Genomic DNA, 17,615 nt, shown 5'->3' with positions numbered 1-17,615 from the left:
AGAGTAGATTTTGGAACTTCAAAGGAGGTTTCGTCCTGGAATTGGAACCAGTCTATGCTGAAAAGCCGAGAACTGCTGATTGGAAATGATCAGCAGTGCGCGCCACACGAAACTCCAGATGACATCGGCTTTTCAGGACACTGATTTTACTCACAATACGGATTCTTCGTTAAACTTCCAAAATCTCACTCTATCAATAATCCGTAAGTCTGAAACTTCCATCCGAAAAGGCCGTACACTTGGAACCAGACAACATGTGTGACAAGTGATGTGGATCCCGTGGTTGAAGGATGAGTAACGTTATATATTGAATGCGAATAAGACACTGCTGAATCAGCCACTTGCAGTCGACCAGTTGTGTTTAAACCACTGGGCAGAATGTCGTGAGTTCGGTACAATCAAGGGTTTCCGGAGAGGAACACTGACGATGATTCCCAACAAGGAAGAGTTGCATATTGCTTCCTGGCATTTTGTAACAGACTGGTTTCAATGACGGCAAGAAAGCTCTATAGATACTATTTGTAATATGGTCCACTGCGGTTTGCCAAAGTTTTACTCCTTGTAACACGGCACGCTATAGTACTTTGTTATACCGCCACTTATATAAATTTATGTTTCGAGACAATATTTTCCGGGTTGAAATCCACCTCCCGTTTAACTGATTCTGTTGTGTTGAAGCAGCTGGCTTTTCTTGGCCTACCTTACTCTGAAAGAGGTGTATGTATTACCGACTCTCACCATCAGATTGCAGGTTACCTATATGTGTTCTCACCACTTATGTACAGTTTTTACTGCTTGTTAAAACAGAGAAGAAAAGAACATGGGCCAACTACAAGAGATACAATGAAACCAGTCTTTTTCAAGCTTTACCGGTGGAATGATGGGTGACCCGAAAAGTCTCCAAACTTGTTGTAACTCACGATACCGGCACACAAAACTCATTGCTGAGGCAATTTTGAGTGGATGCGGGCATTAAAAGTTTATGCACCCACCGGACACTAATTGGATTGGCCCAGTCGGTTCGGCTGAAACAGCTGGCCGATATCCTATTTTTTTAACCTTGCGTGCCTTTTGACGGTGCACACTGTCGGTGATGCTGTAGCATAGATTGGTTTACCTTACAGGACGAAATCTCCATTAGAATTTCCAAAATCTCTTCAGACATGAATATGTGCCCTCAAGTAGGTTCCGACATTAGGTCAGTCACGAGCTTTTAGTTTCACTGCGGGATTCTTAGGTCAGTAATGTGAATTATCGACTAAAGCGCCATGTCGCATAGTACCCCACTACTAGACAGTACGTTTGGACCCACTTAGGTGTTTGTGAGATGTAAATCAATGAATGAAACATTTCTGATTAAATTCCAGGGTTTTTTCCAGTATAAACTGACGTCTCTTTAAGGATGAAACACCGATTCGGACTTTGGTATCTCTCTTCTCTTTACAAATAAAAGAACCATGTAACTGACCTTCGTGTGGTTGAACTTTTCGGCCAATTCCCATAGCCCTCCTAATGCTAGCAGCAAACTGTCAATGCTCACGGTCGAACTGCACGCTGAATTTCGATGTATTTCTTACCGAGACAGAATTCCATGTATTCATGTTTATCACTCGGATAAATATCGTGATTTGATAAAAGTCAACAACCACCCCCCTTTTCATAAAAATTTACAGTTGGCCTTTCATGCGTGTCTCCCAGCTGCGTTCATCTGGCTGAGTGAGAATATGTCATTTAGTTAATTCAACTGCTGTCTCGTTTGCCCGCAAGCTATGGGATAGAAACAAACAAAACCCGCTCTTCGATTTGCATTAAATGTACAAACGTCCGGTTTAATCACAATTTAGGCAAATGACATGGCACGGTAACCCATTCCCATGAATGTTGCTCGCTTGGGCTATGATAAATAGAGTGAATCTTAAAAATGCCCTTCTCCTGTCCCCATCGACTAATAAATCTTCTGACTTGTGTTTGTGAGTAGGTGGTGTAGCGCAAAATGACCGCTCCAGGGTGAACTGCACCAACTCAAATGGGAACTGGATGCATGCGAATTGCAACTAGATTCTTTAAATATCTATTCGCCTGCGTGTTGATACCCTTCAGAAAAAAACTGAAACATGGAAGAGAATTAGACGTTTAAAGGGCTAAATCACTGTGGCAGTTGCTTCACCATTGTTACTCACAAATAAGGAACGTTCCACATCTATTTACCAGGGAGAAGCAGGAGTTTAAACGTGGACTTTGTCATGCATATAAAATCAACCCATATTGAAAAGCCGAGAAGCACTGTACGGTTGTCTCAAGCTTGTAGAAATTCAACAGATAGGACATGCTATACGTGTAGGACAATTAGCCTTACAATACACTCGTCCAGCCCCAGTAAGTTCAAGAATCAGGAAGTAAACAGTATCCAAATTTGTGAACTGGACTTTCTGCCGTGTCAGATTAGCTTAAGCAAAACATTTCTCACTCATGCGTCTCGTAACTCTTACCTTCATCCGGGTCAGTTTTTCGTTCAGAGTTCGAGTTGGCATCTTTGGAAAATCCACCAACTAACTTTCCTATCAGGTTCAACAATCCTCAGTGTGGTCCGGTGAAGTCATCATGCAATAAGCGGGATCATCCCTGGGAAACGGATATTTAAACTATCCTGAAAGCAACCCGATCCGTGAAGCTTCTATCTGAGAAGTCGTTGCTCGAGGAGCCAGCCAATACGTGTGACCGCGTGATGTGGGTCCCATGATTGAAGGATAAGCGGCGCTATATCCTAAGTGCGAGTTGATCACACTGCTGATCAGCCACTCGTGGCCGAACGTTTAAGTGTTCAAACTACTAGCCAGCAGGTCGCGGGTTCGACACTTCCTTTCTGGAAGACCAGTCTAGAGGCTCTCACTTCATCGACTCTCAAAAAGTTTCGCAATGGTGAGATGAAAAATTCTCACCCCCGCTAGCTCACACTGCTCTCGGTGTGGTGCAACCAACGAAGGGTAATCAGGAGAAGACGCGCTTCCAATAATAGATCTCATTTCACATAATTCCCGTATTTGGAAGCAAGGTTTTATATTAACATTTTTCTTAACGGTAATCGCACTTCTCGCAAATATGATTGTATCAATTCCGCTGCAAGCACAACAATGTGGACTCGACTCAAAGAACAGCAAAGTTATGCCTTTTCCCCAATCATCCCCTTTCGTTCCCGATAGAAAATACCGGCAAACTGCATCTCCAGTGGCATCAATTATTAATTAGGCTAAGCCTAAGCCCGAAGTTTCTCTTTATATCACTATACCGCATCAGGTTGTCTGTTTGCAGTCTCTGCTGGATGTTACAGTTATCAGTGTCACATCATATCTCTTATTCATGACAGCCTACGAGCGCTTTACGCACAAAGTTTAAGAGTACAGGTGACAGTGAGATGGGATAAAAAGTATGTTGTCTTGACACGGGTACCAAAGTTGTACGCGAATTCCAGACTCATAGTAACAATGGGTGCGGAATTGTCACGAAGTATGATATGCACCGTGTAGCAGAATGTCTGACATAGAATTTCTTTTTTCGGGCTTAACACGGTGTGGGAAGCTGTTTGTAAGTAGTCTATCGTGGGTCAAATCCCCAGCCAAACATTCAGCTTACTAATCTAAGGTATATGTATAGTAATTACGATGAGGTACAGTAAGCTCCTTGCAATTTCCAGAACAATAATCATTTGCAAGTTCGCTAAACGTGGATAACTGGAGATACCTAAACGCTTGCATTGTGAAAAACTGAGATTATACTACTAACTCAGTGTTACGATGCCCGGACGTACTCTACGAACTACACTAGCTATAGTTTTGGCTATCAGCCACTGCGGTGAAACTTAAATGCGGGACTGTAAAATATACTTTGATCTTTTTGGAAACGGTGGGGCTGCCATACAAGCTAGGTAGTTGTGAACTGTTTCCAACTTGCTTCTAACTTTCCAACTTGCACACCAGAATATGCAGGATCGAGGGAAAATGGTCTTGGTTACATTAAACATGTTACAACACGAGTGCGTTTGATAAAGTCATGACTTTCGTTCAGACGGCTCTATACTTATGAAATGCTGGAAGTACTGAGTGCCGAAAAGCCATTTGGAATGATACTAGATACAACTACCGCTTGAGAATTCGCCTACGAAATCGGATGAACAAACTCAGTAAATTTGATTTTAATACAACTTCTTCGTTACTGTAAATCTTGTGGGAAGGTAAGCCTCAATACACCAATGTTCTACTGTCAGTCTATTCTGGTGGGTGCCTATGTTCGCTTTATCGGCCCTAAAAGGTGCGATACGGGAGGCTAGTCGTCGCCGGATTTTTAACTGGTCTTTTCGTACGGTCTACAAGCACAATCGTTCGATAGTTTCAACATCAGACAACACGAACCTCAAAGGAGCCATTGGTCTGCACATTTGGTTGGTGTAATTCCAGAGTTGGCTTGGGTCTTCTGATTGAATGCGCAAGGGAGTGCTTAAGTAAAATGAACATAAATTCCTCGTTCCTTAGCGCAGCCGTATGCACTCAAACCACTCCATTCAAAATACTGGATGCGTTCATTTCCCTCCGTTGGAGGCCCACTTTCCCTTAAATGGATCACATTTTCACGGTGTTCGCTTAGTGATTCTCCTATTTTTCTGCCCAATAGCTCACAAGCTAATAGAAAATTTTCATGCGGAACCGCCCACGTGGAAAAGCGGCACTCTAGAAGGCGAGGTGTGATGCATGAAACCAGGCTGGAATCCTCCACGATCTACTTCAGATTTGCAAGTAGACGTCACCGTCATCCCAAACATTTAGCCAATCATATCCTTGGTCGTGTCCGAGATCCAATGCATGGTACCGATTACATTCATACTTAAAGGATTTTCACACCCATCACAACCCCCTCACACTGACTTAGTTTCCAAGACTACATAACTCTCTTGTCTGGTCATAATAAAGTTTCTGTGCTGCTAGTAGTTCTTGGTGCTTTTCAGTCACAACATAACCCCTGTTGTCCGGTATTCAATCAAAGATGAGCTGATACGCCCATCGATACTAACAAGTGTCCGACGGTTTGGTGTTTTAAAGTAAGTGCGGTTAGTGGGAGCGCGAGACTCAATATCAGGTATCTGCTGTTAGGTCGACAACTTATTCAAAATCTTGATTCGTATTGGGCCATGAGGGGAAATTGCTTTTGATCGATAACTTGTACCCATATTGTGCTTAAGATGCTTCATTTTGCATCCTTTGACTTTGTGGTTGGCTGCACAGCACACAACAGGAAAGGCCGACTCCGGTCTCAAGCGATCGTGAAAAGACACAAAACGCTGAGATTGAAATTTCGGTGGTTTTCTATCTTCCCTCGGCCACTGTAGCCTAATCGCCTTTGTATTCTTTTGTAGCTATCTTATCGTTTAGCAACTGCATTTATATTGCACGTTATCAGTGCAGGCACCATCTGACTGTCTCTTATGCCCCACAATCTCCTATTGCATTGAACTCGAAAATGCGTGCTGAGAATGGAGATTTTCCTACCTGAAACCTTATGTTCATACTCTGCATGTCCAACATCCCCAGTTTCATTAGACTTCCGGAAAAGGCTATGTACGTTCTCAGCCTCCAAACACTTCGATCGCATTACAAGGTAACGTTTACAATGAGCTCAAGAAAAAAGTTCGTTTTAGAAATTCCCGAATAATCAGTAGGATGTGGACATTTTTAAACAGAAAATCCATTATTAAGTAGTGTGAACAAAAAAACACATCTAAAATGAACTCCAACGACCTCTTGCTCAGCAGAATAGCGATCGACCTACCGAAGAATCGTACTCCGTCGCAGATGCATACCTGAACTTCACATGCGATTCGCCCCATCCACGCAAAATGAATTGACAGTTGATGTTTTTCAGAACTATGGAATCTCAGCAGCGATCCACAAGTTGAACTCATATCTCTATATAAAGGCAACTATTGATGAACCCATTGTGGAACGTACACAGTGACCCACAAGTTCAACTCAGCTCTATACAAAGGTTCTTGATATGAGTGCTCAAAAGTGGGAGGATGACCTTACAAAACCTCAAAAGCATCCGCTAAGCGTGAGGTAGGTTGTTAGAGTCTATTTCCACTCATACTCTGTTTACCTCGACTTCGTTTTTAGATCTGCGTGATCACCTTATGCATTCGATGTTGGAACTAGGTAAGTTCTATCAACATTGTCTTATTCGCTGGAACCTTGCACAGCTTCGCAGAATGGCTGTAAAATCAGTGGATGAGAAATTCGACAGTTTCATAATTTACTTTAAGAAACACTTCAATAAAATCCCGTCAACCAGTGGCATTTTTAACAGTGATTGGCCCTCTATTGCCCAGAAGTTATTATCCAGCATAGTTTGATACTATCCTATTCCATTCCAGTGTTTGAAACCTAAAAAGTTTATCTTGAACACCTGAGCATCGCAACATAGAGATGTTTCATCCAAAAGCAAAACTCCTGACAGCGGGTAGCAACATAAGAGTGCCACAAAATAAGCGGGCGTATTTGACCAAGCTTGTCTAAACACCAGACGTTTACCCTATTTGATTAGACAGCTTCCGGTTACCGAATGGCGATTGCCTCCAATCTATGAAAGAATGTCAAAAGCGTGCATCGGAAATGCTTTCACATCTCACTTTCTTTCTAGCACATCAACCTCATTTAATCCCAAGTTTTAATCACATTTGTGTAAGTCATAAACGACAGATTCAGCTCGAGTTCCAGGTGAGTCTCCCGCAAAACCAAATTGGTTCGCAATGAGTCCAGTGAATGGCGATTGCCTCCAATCTATGAAAGAATGTCAAAAGCGTGCATCGGAAATGCTTTCACATCTCACTTTCTTTCTAGCACATCAACCTCATTTAATCCCAAGTTTTAATCACATTTGTGTAAGTCATAAACGACAGATTCAGCTCGAGTTCCAGGTGAGTCTCCCGCAAAACCAAATTGGTTCGCAAATGAGTCCAGTTCGCCAATTTCTCACTTGTTTCATAGTCCAGAGCAATAACCCGTGTTTGGAAATAAAATATGTCACGCAGAATAGAACACGGACAATCAACATGATCTCTGGCACAATGGGAGGGAGAAAACCTGAAATTTTTCTGCCCTTGATGTTCCTGAGTGGCAACAGCATACGTGATAACGTCAAACACAACCATTGTTATTTTTTGACAGTAGTGCTAATAAGCCCGAGTGGAACACCGTGTGAACAGAAGGCAAACAAAAGCATTTAGGTGACTTGACTTATGAAGCTGATAACGGAATGATCAATTTCTGATGGATCTTCGTGTACTAGTTGGCAAGTTTGAAATACATGTATGTTATATACACCCATTGCAATCGCCCTAATTAGGTATAGAGCGTCTTCGGTTCAAAATCAGGACCGTAAATATTCTGCTGTTCTCTGGGACAGATGCCGAATCATATAGCCCACAAAGCTTGCAGGACCCTCCCAGGCAAAGGAATGGATTGACGCTGAAGAACTATGGACTGACAGTCCATCTTCCAGATTTGTATTGAGCAAGCGGATACTAGCGAAGTGGATCCTTAGTTGCATTGCACTGAATACTGTCCAAAAATTAGTTGTTAGTCGGTGTATGACAGTTTCAGAGGCCCTAAGGGGTTCGTCTCCTTCACTATGGTTGTGCATCAGGTAGCGGTGAACGAAGATGTGAGCCACGCTAGACGGAAAACTAACAGGAATCCTCTTGTATATGATGCCAATAAATTTGGGAGAGCTCGTGCAATGACCAAACCAGTTTTTCTACGGTGCACATCTCTCCACAGCGTCCCGTCTGTCCTTCTGGCTAAGTTCACATCAGAAAATGACACTAGCTTTGTACACGCAATGCGGAAGGTGCCGAGTTAAAACTTGCGAATCACGTCAGTTGGGTTGAAGGAGACACAGACAATAATATCATGAACATATCGATTGCAGTAGCATGGTGCAAAACAGTATATTCAGTCGTACTGATGAAAAATGTTAGATAAAATGGGACCGAATGGAGAGATTATCAATAATCCATCTGTTTGTGTATCGAACCATGAACAGAAATAAGGTAATCTGCATCGCTAAAGTAATTCTTTCAATTCACAGACGAGTGAGTGGGAATGCTAGATTAAGCCTCAACTATAGTCAGTCGTTCGCTCAATTAAGTGACATCCCTTAAAAGGCGTGCGAAGTCAAAAGAAAACCGTTTACTGTTATTCTGGAGACTGTATACCGGAAACTACGTTGTGTAAATGGGTATGTGGGTCGCAAAACTCTAAATCTACCTCAAAAAATGACTTAGCATTTCGGACAGGATAAATTGATCACGTGACCAGCGTGGTTGCAAACCACCTGATCAATAAAAACCAACAAGTCAACCCAGCCCAACCGTTCGGATTGAACTCTTGAGTGTAGCCAAACCGCTCAGGGTCATCCGTACAGACTGTCGAAACAACGGACGGGATGGTAGCAACACTGCCCTAACTCTTCGTTCTGTAATCAAAAGAAACCCATGAAAGTGCTGACTTTACATTGACCAACCAATGACTCCTCTCTGAAATTCCAAGACCCAGTTAGAGGTTAGCTAATTCGAAGTATTAACCAATATGGTCCGACGTATCATCCCCTCAACCATGTTATTTATTAATGTACCTGTCTGATGAGGTTTCATCGAAAACATCGCTCACAACCATTATCTTCTGACCTCAAATGAGATTATTTAGAATCAAATCTTCAATCTTTCGTACAAACCACACACAAGATTCGATAACCAAATTTCACTAAATCCGTTCAGTAGCGTTCGCAACGGTCTAACGAATGAATGCACCCACAGCGTAAGGATACCAACCGCGCGTGATATTCTGTTCGAAAGAACAAGCCGGTAGAGAGAATCGAAAGCAATCTTGAAGAAGCACTGAAATTGTAGGGCGCTTATACAGAGTGTGGGGATGTGGTCCACATAACTCCAACCCGGTCAGGATCCTGCCTACAGTTCCAGGATCTCGTCTTCATGCGGCTTCGTGAAGACGTAAAATAAGAGAGGAAAAATCAAGCTAATTCCTCTGTGACTGCAACACACCACAAGCAGCCTTTCTGAAAACTGGTATTACTACCGGCTCAACAGGGCCAAGTTCTTTAACGCAGATAAAGGCGAGAAATTAGACACGCACCAACTAAGGATTTCATCTACATTCTTTGAACAGAGTGGATGGAGGTAGACAGGATCAAGAACTCCGTTCCACCCGAGGTAGAAAAAGCACGCACATATTTCCGAAGCCGTCAGAGTTTCCGAGAGCTCCAAACCACCGAGTATCAGCAGGTTGGGTGCTGAATGAACCCAAATTACAGTAAGTCAAGCGATGTCAATTGTCTTTCTGTCTGGCTTTGTGAGGGTTCAATCCGTTGCGTCGTTGCGTGAGAACGAAAGTTCAGAAGGCCTTGTTAAAATCGTCGGATTCTGAATTTCCTTACAGGCGGTAGAAATGCCCAACAAGTGTTAGGTGACGAAAGACACCACTTCACAGTTTTGGATAAAACGTACAAACCCATTAGTTAAATGACACCGAAAAAACGTAGTTGTGAGTGTTACACACGATGCCGTGATGAACACGCTTTGTGGCACCAAGTTTTTACGGTGAGGCTTTACATACCAAGGCCTTGTTACCAAAGTCGCCCGGCCGTGGTGGCTTCATTCACTTCCTTCGCTCTTGACATTTGCTCATCCCAAATCTAACGCTTCAAGCGCAGTAAACAACCCAGCAACCCAAGAAGATCTACAGGTCAGAATTAAACCGTATCCAAAATTGCGTTGAACTAAAAAAAAGACAGTATAAATATCAGATGTTCTTCCAGTTTTCGGTGTTCATCTTCTCTCTGTTCAGTATAAAAAGAAATGCAATCATCCGAGTGATTAAATGATCGATACAAGTTGACTATCGTGCTTGTCTTGGGCATGACCCATATGGACGGATTGTAAGGCTGTACACAGACCGTGCGTTCATGGCAAACACCTTGTGTTTGTCTTCAACTGCACCGTAACCAGCATCTCCCATCGCATACTCCACCAGTCTGGCAGCCTCCCACATATTCAACACTGATAACGGAACAGAACGACGAGCCCGCTTTGCAGACACTTCTCCGGGCACTTCACCGCATTCACGAGACTGAGCTAGGATACCCTGTTCCGACCAACCTGTCTGATCCGATCCCATTAGGCGACAAATTGGCCATCCGGAACCAAATATACAACGATCGGGGCCGAAGCAGCTGACAGCATGAGAAAGTGCAGCTAATGCGCACCACTCGTCAGCCGAGTCATCTGGTTTTGATGGATTGACCACGCGTCCAGTAGCTCCCGTGACTTTACAATAAACATTTGGATAACGGCTGAGAAATTCCAGGTCGGCTCGCCAACTGGAAGAGGCCAGATTGAACGCTGTCCAAAATAGGTAGGTGAGTATCAGGAAGGACATACTGATGTGGGGACAATCTAATTGAATATGAAGCGTGACAAGTACAGTATAGTCATCCAAAAAATATCCAAATAGAACATGGATCACCAACAAGTAGTGCGCGTGAAGGGCCTGAATAATGATTTATACCTCGACATATTGGGTTTGGGGTCGACAAACTTCGGAAGGGGGGCAAAGAAAACCGTAGCTTTCTACAATTATGCAACTTTTTCCGACGGGAATATGCTGACTTGGACGCTGCAGCAACAAAGCCGAGCTTGCGGTTCAATTTTTCATTTCTTGTGATGTACATTTACTTGAATACTATATTTACTTACTTAGCTGAGAAATGACTCCATATACCAAGGAACAGCCCATGCTGAAAAGAGAAGCTATGGCTGAGTTAAAGTACCCCATTCCGAGGATTCCAAAGTGTTTCCTCATCAAGAGAGTTGATTCGCAGGAGAGTGACACATTGCGTGCTTTCTGCACTAGAATGACAAAATTTCAATAGCAGCCAGAGATTTTTAGACAACCTTCATTGGGTCTGGATAGAATCCTATGTGATTTAACTCGACTATTCTAGATGTTCGGTCTCTTGCACATCTTTCATTTACACATTAGCATACGTGGTGGGCCTGTAAATAAGCGTCAGCTCACGTCACACATATTATAAAAGTACCAGTGGATCGCTGATCTAGCTGAACTAAGTAAGACAGGCTAGTACGAGGACAAATGCCTATACAGCGACGAAAACAATGATGATTATCGTAAACCCACCTTGCTGCAACTTGTCCTTCAATAGGTATTTAAACAGTTAAGTGTTCCGACGAATGGTGCCAACTGCGTACCTAAGGTCAAATTATCGGCCCAATCAAGTCTTCCCAAAGATCTCATTATCGTGGCGGATCAGTGTATCAGCAGTGGTCATGAGAAACTCAGGGAATGTGAATCAACTAAAAAACGGCTCAGTGGCGTAGACTTTCCATTTCACGATATACTCTTTTGAGAACTAAACCAGCCATTTGTTGAACCAAAACGCGTCTCCTCTCCGGCTCGAGTTTTTTCCCATTCGAGGATGGGTCGCAATGAAAAGCAGTTCGTACCTTCAAATCCGTCCTCTTAGTAGATGTGTTTCATTTCCAAAGATTTCCCCGAAGAACGAGTAGTGTAAATGTAGAGTTCAGCTTTCTTATTTTAAAAGGCTATGTACTAATTTCCTGCATATTTTTAGAACCACTTTGTCGATAGCACCAAGCTCACTAAGACCGGTGTCATTACGAGACCTGAATGTGGTTATGACCGGGAAATTCTCCTCAGCAACAAAACCCACACATCTGATGAACAGGACATGTGGAGCGTGTTACCATCCCATCGGAGGTTCTTCAGTGATTTTAATTGTGGAAAAAGAATGCACTACATTTAAAACCAAGTGACTATGTATTCCCTATACGTGCTAGTTAATCACGAAGATGACCGAACGCTGGGAATCTTACCATAACACATGAGGGATTGTTTGTTCAACCGCACTCTGGATTATTGGACTGAATACCGCTAACTTTTCACCTATTTAGAGAAATTTAGTTTAGCTCCAATTCAAAATAAGTTTCAGTAGGTTCGTCGGTGAATAAAACTGCGGCAGCTAAAACCACTGTACGACGAGTACGCGGTTATTACAACTGACAATGATGATGATGATGATGAAATCTACCAGTGAAAAGAGTGTATTTGCTACGCCAAGTGGTTTATCGTTTTGTGCGGATTCAGGCCGCTTGCTGCGACGCCTATGGTTAGCTGTTTGGGCGAGTTGAGATTACATATTCGAACCACCGAATTGAACCAAGCAGAAAAAAGCATTCACGCATAAAGCCATTTCAGTAGCTACTAGGTAAGTCAGAGAAGATGTTAGAGCTAAGACTGTCAAATTTTGCAGGCCTGAGCAATAACAATCGGCGACTAATAGGAATCTTTCAAAATTCGGAACCACATTCTAGTGATTATAACAGCGAATGACGCCAATTGGTTAAATCGATGGAGTGAGGTCGATTACTCAGCTGAAGATATCGGCTGGTTTCAGCACAAGAATTAAAAATGAAAACATTCTGTGTGAAAATTAATTCTCAACGCGACAGGAGAGCCTACTCCTTCCCGGAAATCTCGAGAAAAAAGGGAACTAGTTCTCGGCAATGTGCAAAAGTGACCCTGTCTGAACAGGCTCACTTGAAAAGAATGATCATAAGTGCTCTTTGTTAGAAATGACACAACTGTCAAACGAGGCTCCAAAGCTCCAAACGTAACCTCTTCTGATAGGTGAACTCTCTTAACAGTGATCTCTGCATTGTGGGACGGCCATTGCCATTCAACAGGGCAGCTGATTACTTGATTTACTTCCTGCCAGATTCACCTTGTGAACATTCTTTGCGAATGCGAGTAGACAATTGGCAATCGCAACGCTGATACCCCATTTTACTACGACTGTTTTGTTGCCGGTGAATTCGAACAGTGATCCGAATCTCCACGCGAAGATGTTTCAGCTAGAAATCCCAAACCAGAACACGACATTCCATACCTTTATGAAATTTATTCACATTATTTCAGTGAACGTAGAGAGAGGGAATCCAGAACCAGTATAGCTGGAATGGATAAGCTCATAAAGAGTGTAACGCACGAGTGATTCAGGGCTTCCGACGTCAGTTGTGTAGATGGAACTTTTAAACTCACAAGAAAAATCCCTTCAGTTTTAGAACACAGGACCTTTAGGAACAGGGTAAGGATTGGATAAGAGCTCAACAAAGACAATCTATCAGAGACAATATACACAGGGTAAGTTGATATTTGAGTTCATCTACCACTATAAATTCACTTATTTTAATGAAAATCCCCAGGTGAGTAGACTAACTTAAACCCTAGAAAGAAAAATACTTTTATGAAATTCGAGTCTTATTACTAGGTAAGAAATTACCCCTGGTATTAGCACCCAAAAAATTTCAAATTTAGTATAACAAGACAGTCTAAAACGAAGAATGAATGAATACGGTACTCAGGTTTCATACAGGGTTTGGATGCAGTGAACTCCAGAGGGAGCCCACAGTGATTCAAAACCAACTTCAATCTCGGATGCTTGTAGGCCAAGTGACAAGCGTGACGGAGTTGATGAGGGCCGATTGCCAGATCGAAAGGCAGTCCCAAATGTTCTATGGCCGAAATATTATCATCAACCTGCGAGGAGACAAAAAAGGTCACGCAAGTCAAACGGTAGGAATCAACGGAACAAACGTTGATTGTTAAGGGCAGAGGAGGGACTAAATACATTGGAAACCATTTCGCTCAAATATCATCTACTCAGTGATTTCATGATCCACAGTGTCAAAGAAATTTAAGAAACTGACCAAGCAGATTCGAGTGGAAAAATTCCTTACCATAGAATCTAATAAGTAGTCGCCCTCGATATCGCTGACATCGTACCGTAAACCAACAAGCAGTGGATCTGAATTCATCCGCTGAAGATGCTGGTTTAAACTGGGGTCGGATAAATCACACCAGCTGACGTATCCAGCAATGCACAGATATTCTTCGGCCATCGCAGAAACCATTAAGCTCTCCGAATATGTGGAAGCGACCTGAAAGGTAGGAAACACGAGGCGGCATATAGTTTTCACTACTCAAAAAGCTCCTAGTAATTTGTCGCCTAAAAACAGGACCAGTCAAACCCGGTTTCAACCAATAACAGATTTTGTGAAGTTACTTGAGCAACACATTTTGAGAAACCATGGCCCAACGTCCGTTAAGTGTCTATCGAAGCACACCAAAACCGAATCGGCAGTAAAATAAAATGGCGATATCTATGGGTGGATTTTTGAGACCCCCAAATTTAATCGCTGCCAAGTTAGAAATTTCACTCAAAAATCAGTAAATGATATCCCATTGAGAATGTCATTTAGCCATTTCTGGATCAGCTAGGTACAGCAAGCTCACCTGAACGTGTACCGCATACCTCACAGGTGAAAGTTCTCCAATCTCGTACTTTAACTCAGCTTCTGCTCGAGCCCGCATGTAGTCCATTTCTTCCTCGTAATCATCAAGAGTGAAATCTCGCTGCAGCCTTTGACCCCAAGGGGCACTTGGTGGTGGAGGCATCTTGCCGCCCAGGTAGAGCTGACTATAACTGACTGCGGAAGACAGAGACCATATGGAGAAATGTGCGTCTATGTAGGGTGGTTGAATAGGTGCCCAAGCTTCGCGGGCAGCTTGAGTTGCCTCACGTTCATCTGTTCGTTCGAATTCAGCCTGCTCGTTTGCTTCGGCATTTACCTCGGCTAACAGGTCAGGTTTGTCAGTGCGTACATGCAACTGCTCATACTCGGCTCTGGTCAACGGACCGACAAAACCATCTGGTGTTGATTGCTGAGCCTGAAACGAAAATATAAACTTTCTAAGCAGCAGAGGTTAATATATATAAACCACGCACCACGCTACAAATGGCATGAACCAGAAAGCCATGAGAAAAAGAAAGACTATTTCAGTAGGTAGGCGGAGAACGGTTACATTTCGAAAACATAAGACAAAACATGTCACTCATTCCCTTGAGTGCCCCCTTCATGTTATAGTGACGCCCCACTAAGAACGATATTTTTCTGTAGAACTAAGACTGCAGAGGGGATTGAGTGTTGAGAGACTACTCTACCGTCCACCATCATCATCGACAGAAAAACATCAGTGTTCAACACAGGTGCTTCGTTGCCGTACAGTCACTATTTATTGGAAATTCACATTGTGAAGAAAGGAATAAAGGTGGAATGGGGAGGGACTCATTGCTAGCCTATTGCAAACATTTTCAGGTTCGTACACCTGAAAACAATCGTTCAGGCAATCTGGAGAGAAAGCGACAACAAGAGTGTCACTGACACCGGTTGGCAGCTATATCTTGAAGCGTCTCCAATCAGGAGCAAAGGGGATCACGTGGTCTCCATCCTGGAAGGCGAGTGGGACCGACAGCACCCAAACGTTCCTTAATCTCCTTCGTACGTTTCTGTCAGGTCAAGGGTTGGCCATTTCTGCTTCTGTCAGTCTAAGTTGGGCATGGGAAATAGCATTCTCCTCGGTAAACGATGGTTCGGCGTGCGCAGCCTACCCAACGCAGCTCCTGGTGCTGGACACATACTTTGATGGAAGTCCGCCTTGAACAACAGAACACCACCTCGTTACCGATTCGCCGACACTAGCCTATAACGACTATGGTTCTGAGACAACGGTAGCCGAAGACCCGATAACATCTCAGTCCCGCTGCCCGAAAAGGTCATGTTTTAGCCATACGACAAAGCAGTACTATAGCCTGATACACATGTCGCTCACGATTCAGGAATATGGTGCTTTCTCGTTATTGATGCTTTAAATGATGATGATTATGCCAGCAAACAAACGACGGACAACTTCAAGACCTATAAGTCTAGCGCTAATCAGGGAAGTCGCACGGCTTTGTATACTGTCATCAGCCGTTGTTCCAGGATCCAGGATGCAGAAAACCGGTTATCTGCATGGTCAAAGACAGGAATAAGCAAGTCCCAAACATTTAATCATAGACAAAATAGGTACAGAGTTAGAGTGGAGAAATGAAGCAGAAATTCAATCGAATGAAGCCATCTTAAGCGCCTGCCAGCCTACGGTGAGATGCACGAGCAGGTTTATCGAATGTCCGCAATAGAAAATATAACCGCACTCGGTCCAGTGCACCAAATCGCAGAAATTCGGATATAAAACATCCACATCCAGCGGCGGACTGTGTTCGTCAGAGCTCTAACCATTGACCAACCTGGCATGAGAGACTGTGTCACGGGGACACTCCCCAGTATAGCTCAATGGATCGCTGACGTGCGCAAACCGTCACACCACGGTAAGGTCCAGTCTCTTCGTGACATGATGACGGATTACTGACTGGCTACGTTATCAAAACTAAGCAACAAGCTCCTAATGAATAACTGAAAAACTACAGTGAAAAGGTGAACTAAAGATCCTTTTTGTTGAAACACTAAGGGCTGAAATGGCATCCCCTATGTCGAAGACCTTCCACTTTTCTTACAGCTGAAAAATCTATGGGCCAATGCGAAGTAGTCTCCGTTCATCAAAATGCATCATTCGAAGCATTTCTTTAGGACCACAGAATGCTTCAGTTTCTACGAGAAAAATAAAGTCGTTTGCGAACAGGTCCGATTATGATGTGAATCTTTTCATGGCATGCAGAAAAATGTTGAAAAAGGTTACAGTTTTTGCCGTATCATAATTGTTTCTAAGAATGCGAAAGATCGTGTCGATGAGGCGTACTCCCTGCGAAAGTGTTACATGGCACTAAGTTTACTGAGATCCACTGGTAAATGCAATAAGTTCACGCAGAATCCGGTAGGCTTGGTACGATAATTTCCTCAAGTTGAATCACCACGGGGGAATAGCACACAGTTTTCATCACAGGAATCCCCGAGAGACCGTTTTGGCAGCACGGTATCTTCCTTCATTGTAATCCTGCAAAACCCTCAGAATCGAAGAAACATTTTACGTTCGAAAATTGCTGAATAATTCCCCAAAAAGGAACATCGTAATGAGAAATCCCAGTCATATTTACTGGCCGACTGTCGCCTTGCACAGATGATAACATAAGCGCCGTTGAAGTAATTTCTTGTCACATTGGCAGAACTTTATCGACTATGCTTGGCCAGTTGATTAGGAAGGAATACGTTCCTAGAACAATTGTTACGAATATTCCATCATCGTAATATGGGTAGAGTCAATGAAGATGAAACATAGAATGAACCAACACAGAAAAATTATTTATTGGCTATTGATGTGCAGACGACTGGTCTGGTCACCGAGCTTGGTACGTTGAGAACACATCAACCGCCACCTGATCAACAGCATCGGAGTTAACACTATTTAGATTTACCGCCCCCTCAATATTTGTCGGTCTGCAATTATTTGTCATTTCTGTGTACATCTTAGACGTGCTTTACTCCGTTGTGTAGCGTTTACTCGAGCTTAGACAGACGGCACAAAAACCACGGGTTCACTATGTTACACCGGTAATTCTCAAACAATTTGGTTTCCATTAAGGAAACATTTTGGTATTCTTCGAAGACGTTTCCTGTCAGA

At 43.1% G+C, this 17,615-nt stretch overlaps 2 protein-coding genes across 2 annotated transcripts in view; one reads left to right on the top strand and one right to left on the bottom strand.

Annotated features, from left to right (window-relative positions):
- T265_05442 (hypothetical protein) overlaps positions 1-17,615 on the top strand; it is a gene marked incomplete at both ends in the record, with an annotated part of 54,899 nt that overhangs the window by 29,528 nt on the left and 7,756 nt on the right. The window contains 2 exons of the mRNA XM_009170449.1: positions 6,162-6,200; positions 6,685-6,761. Of these exons, the coding sequence (XP_009168713.1) occupies positions 6,162-6,200; positions 6,685-6,761 (116 nt within the window). The remainder of the gene's footprint in view (positions 1-6,161; positions 6,201-6,684; positions 6,762-17,615) is intronic.
- Positions 9,960-17,615, bottom strand: part of T265_05441 (hypothetical protein) — a gene marked incomplete at both ends in the record, with an annotated part of 25,648 nt that continues 17,992 nt past the window's right edge. The window contains 3 exons of the mRNA XM_009170448.1: positions 9,960-10,610; positions 13,898-14,098; positions 14,454-14,869. Of these exons, the coding sequence (XP_009168712.1) occupies positions 9,960-10,610; positions 13,898-14,098; positions 14,454-14,869 (1,268 nt within the window). The remainder of the gene's footprint in view (positions 10,611-13,897; positions 14,099-14,453; positions 14,870-17,615) is intronic.

The sequence above is a fragment of the Opisthorchis viverrini genome, assembly GCF_000715545.1.
Source record: "Opisthorchis viverrini unplaced genomic scaffold opera_v5_103, whole genome shotgun sequence".
Lineage (NCBI taxonomy): Eukaryota > Metazoa > Platyhelminthes > Trematoda > Opisthorchiida > Opisthorchiidae > Opisthorchis > Opisthorchis viverrini.
The sequence above is the reverse complement of the archived record's forward strand: the minus strand, read 5'-3'. Positions and strand labels throughout refer to the sequence as shown.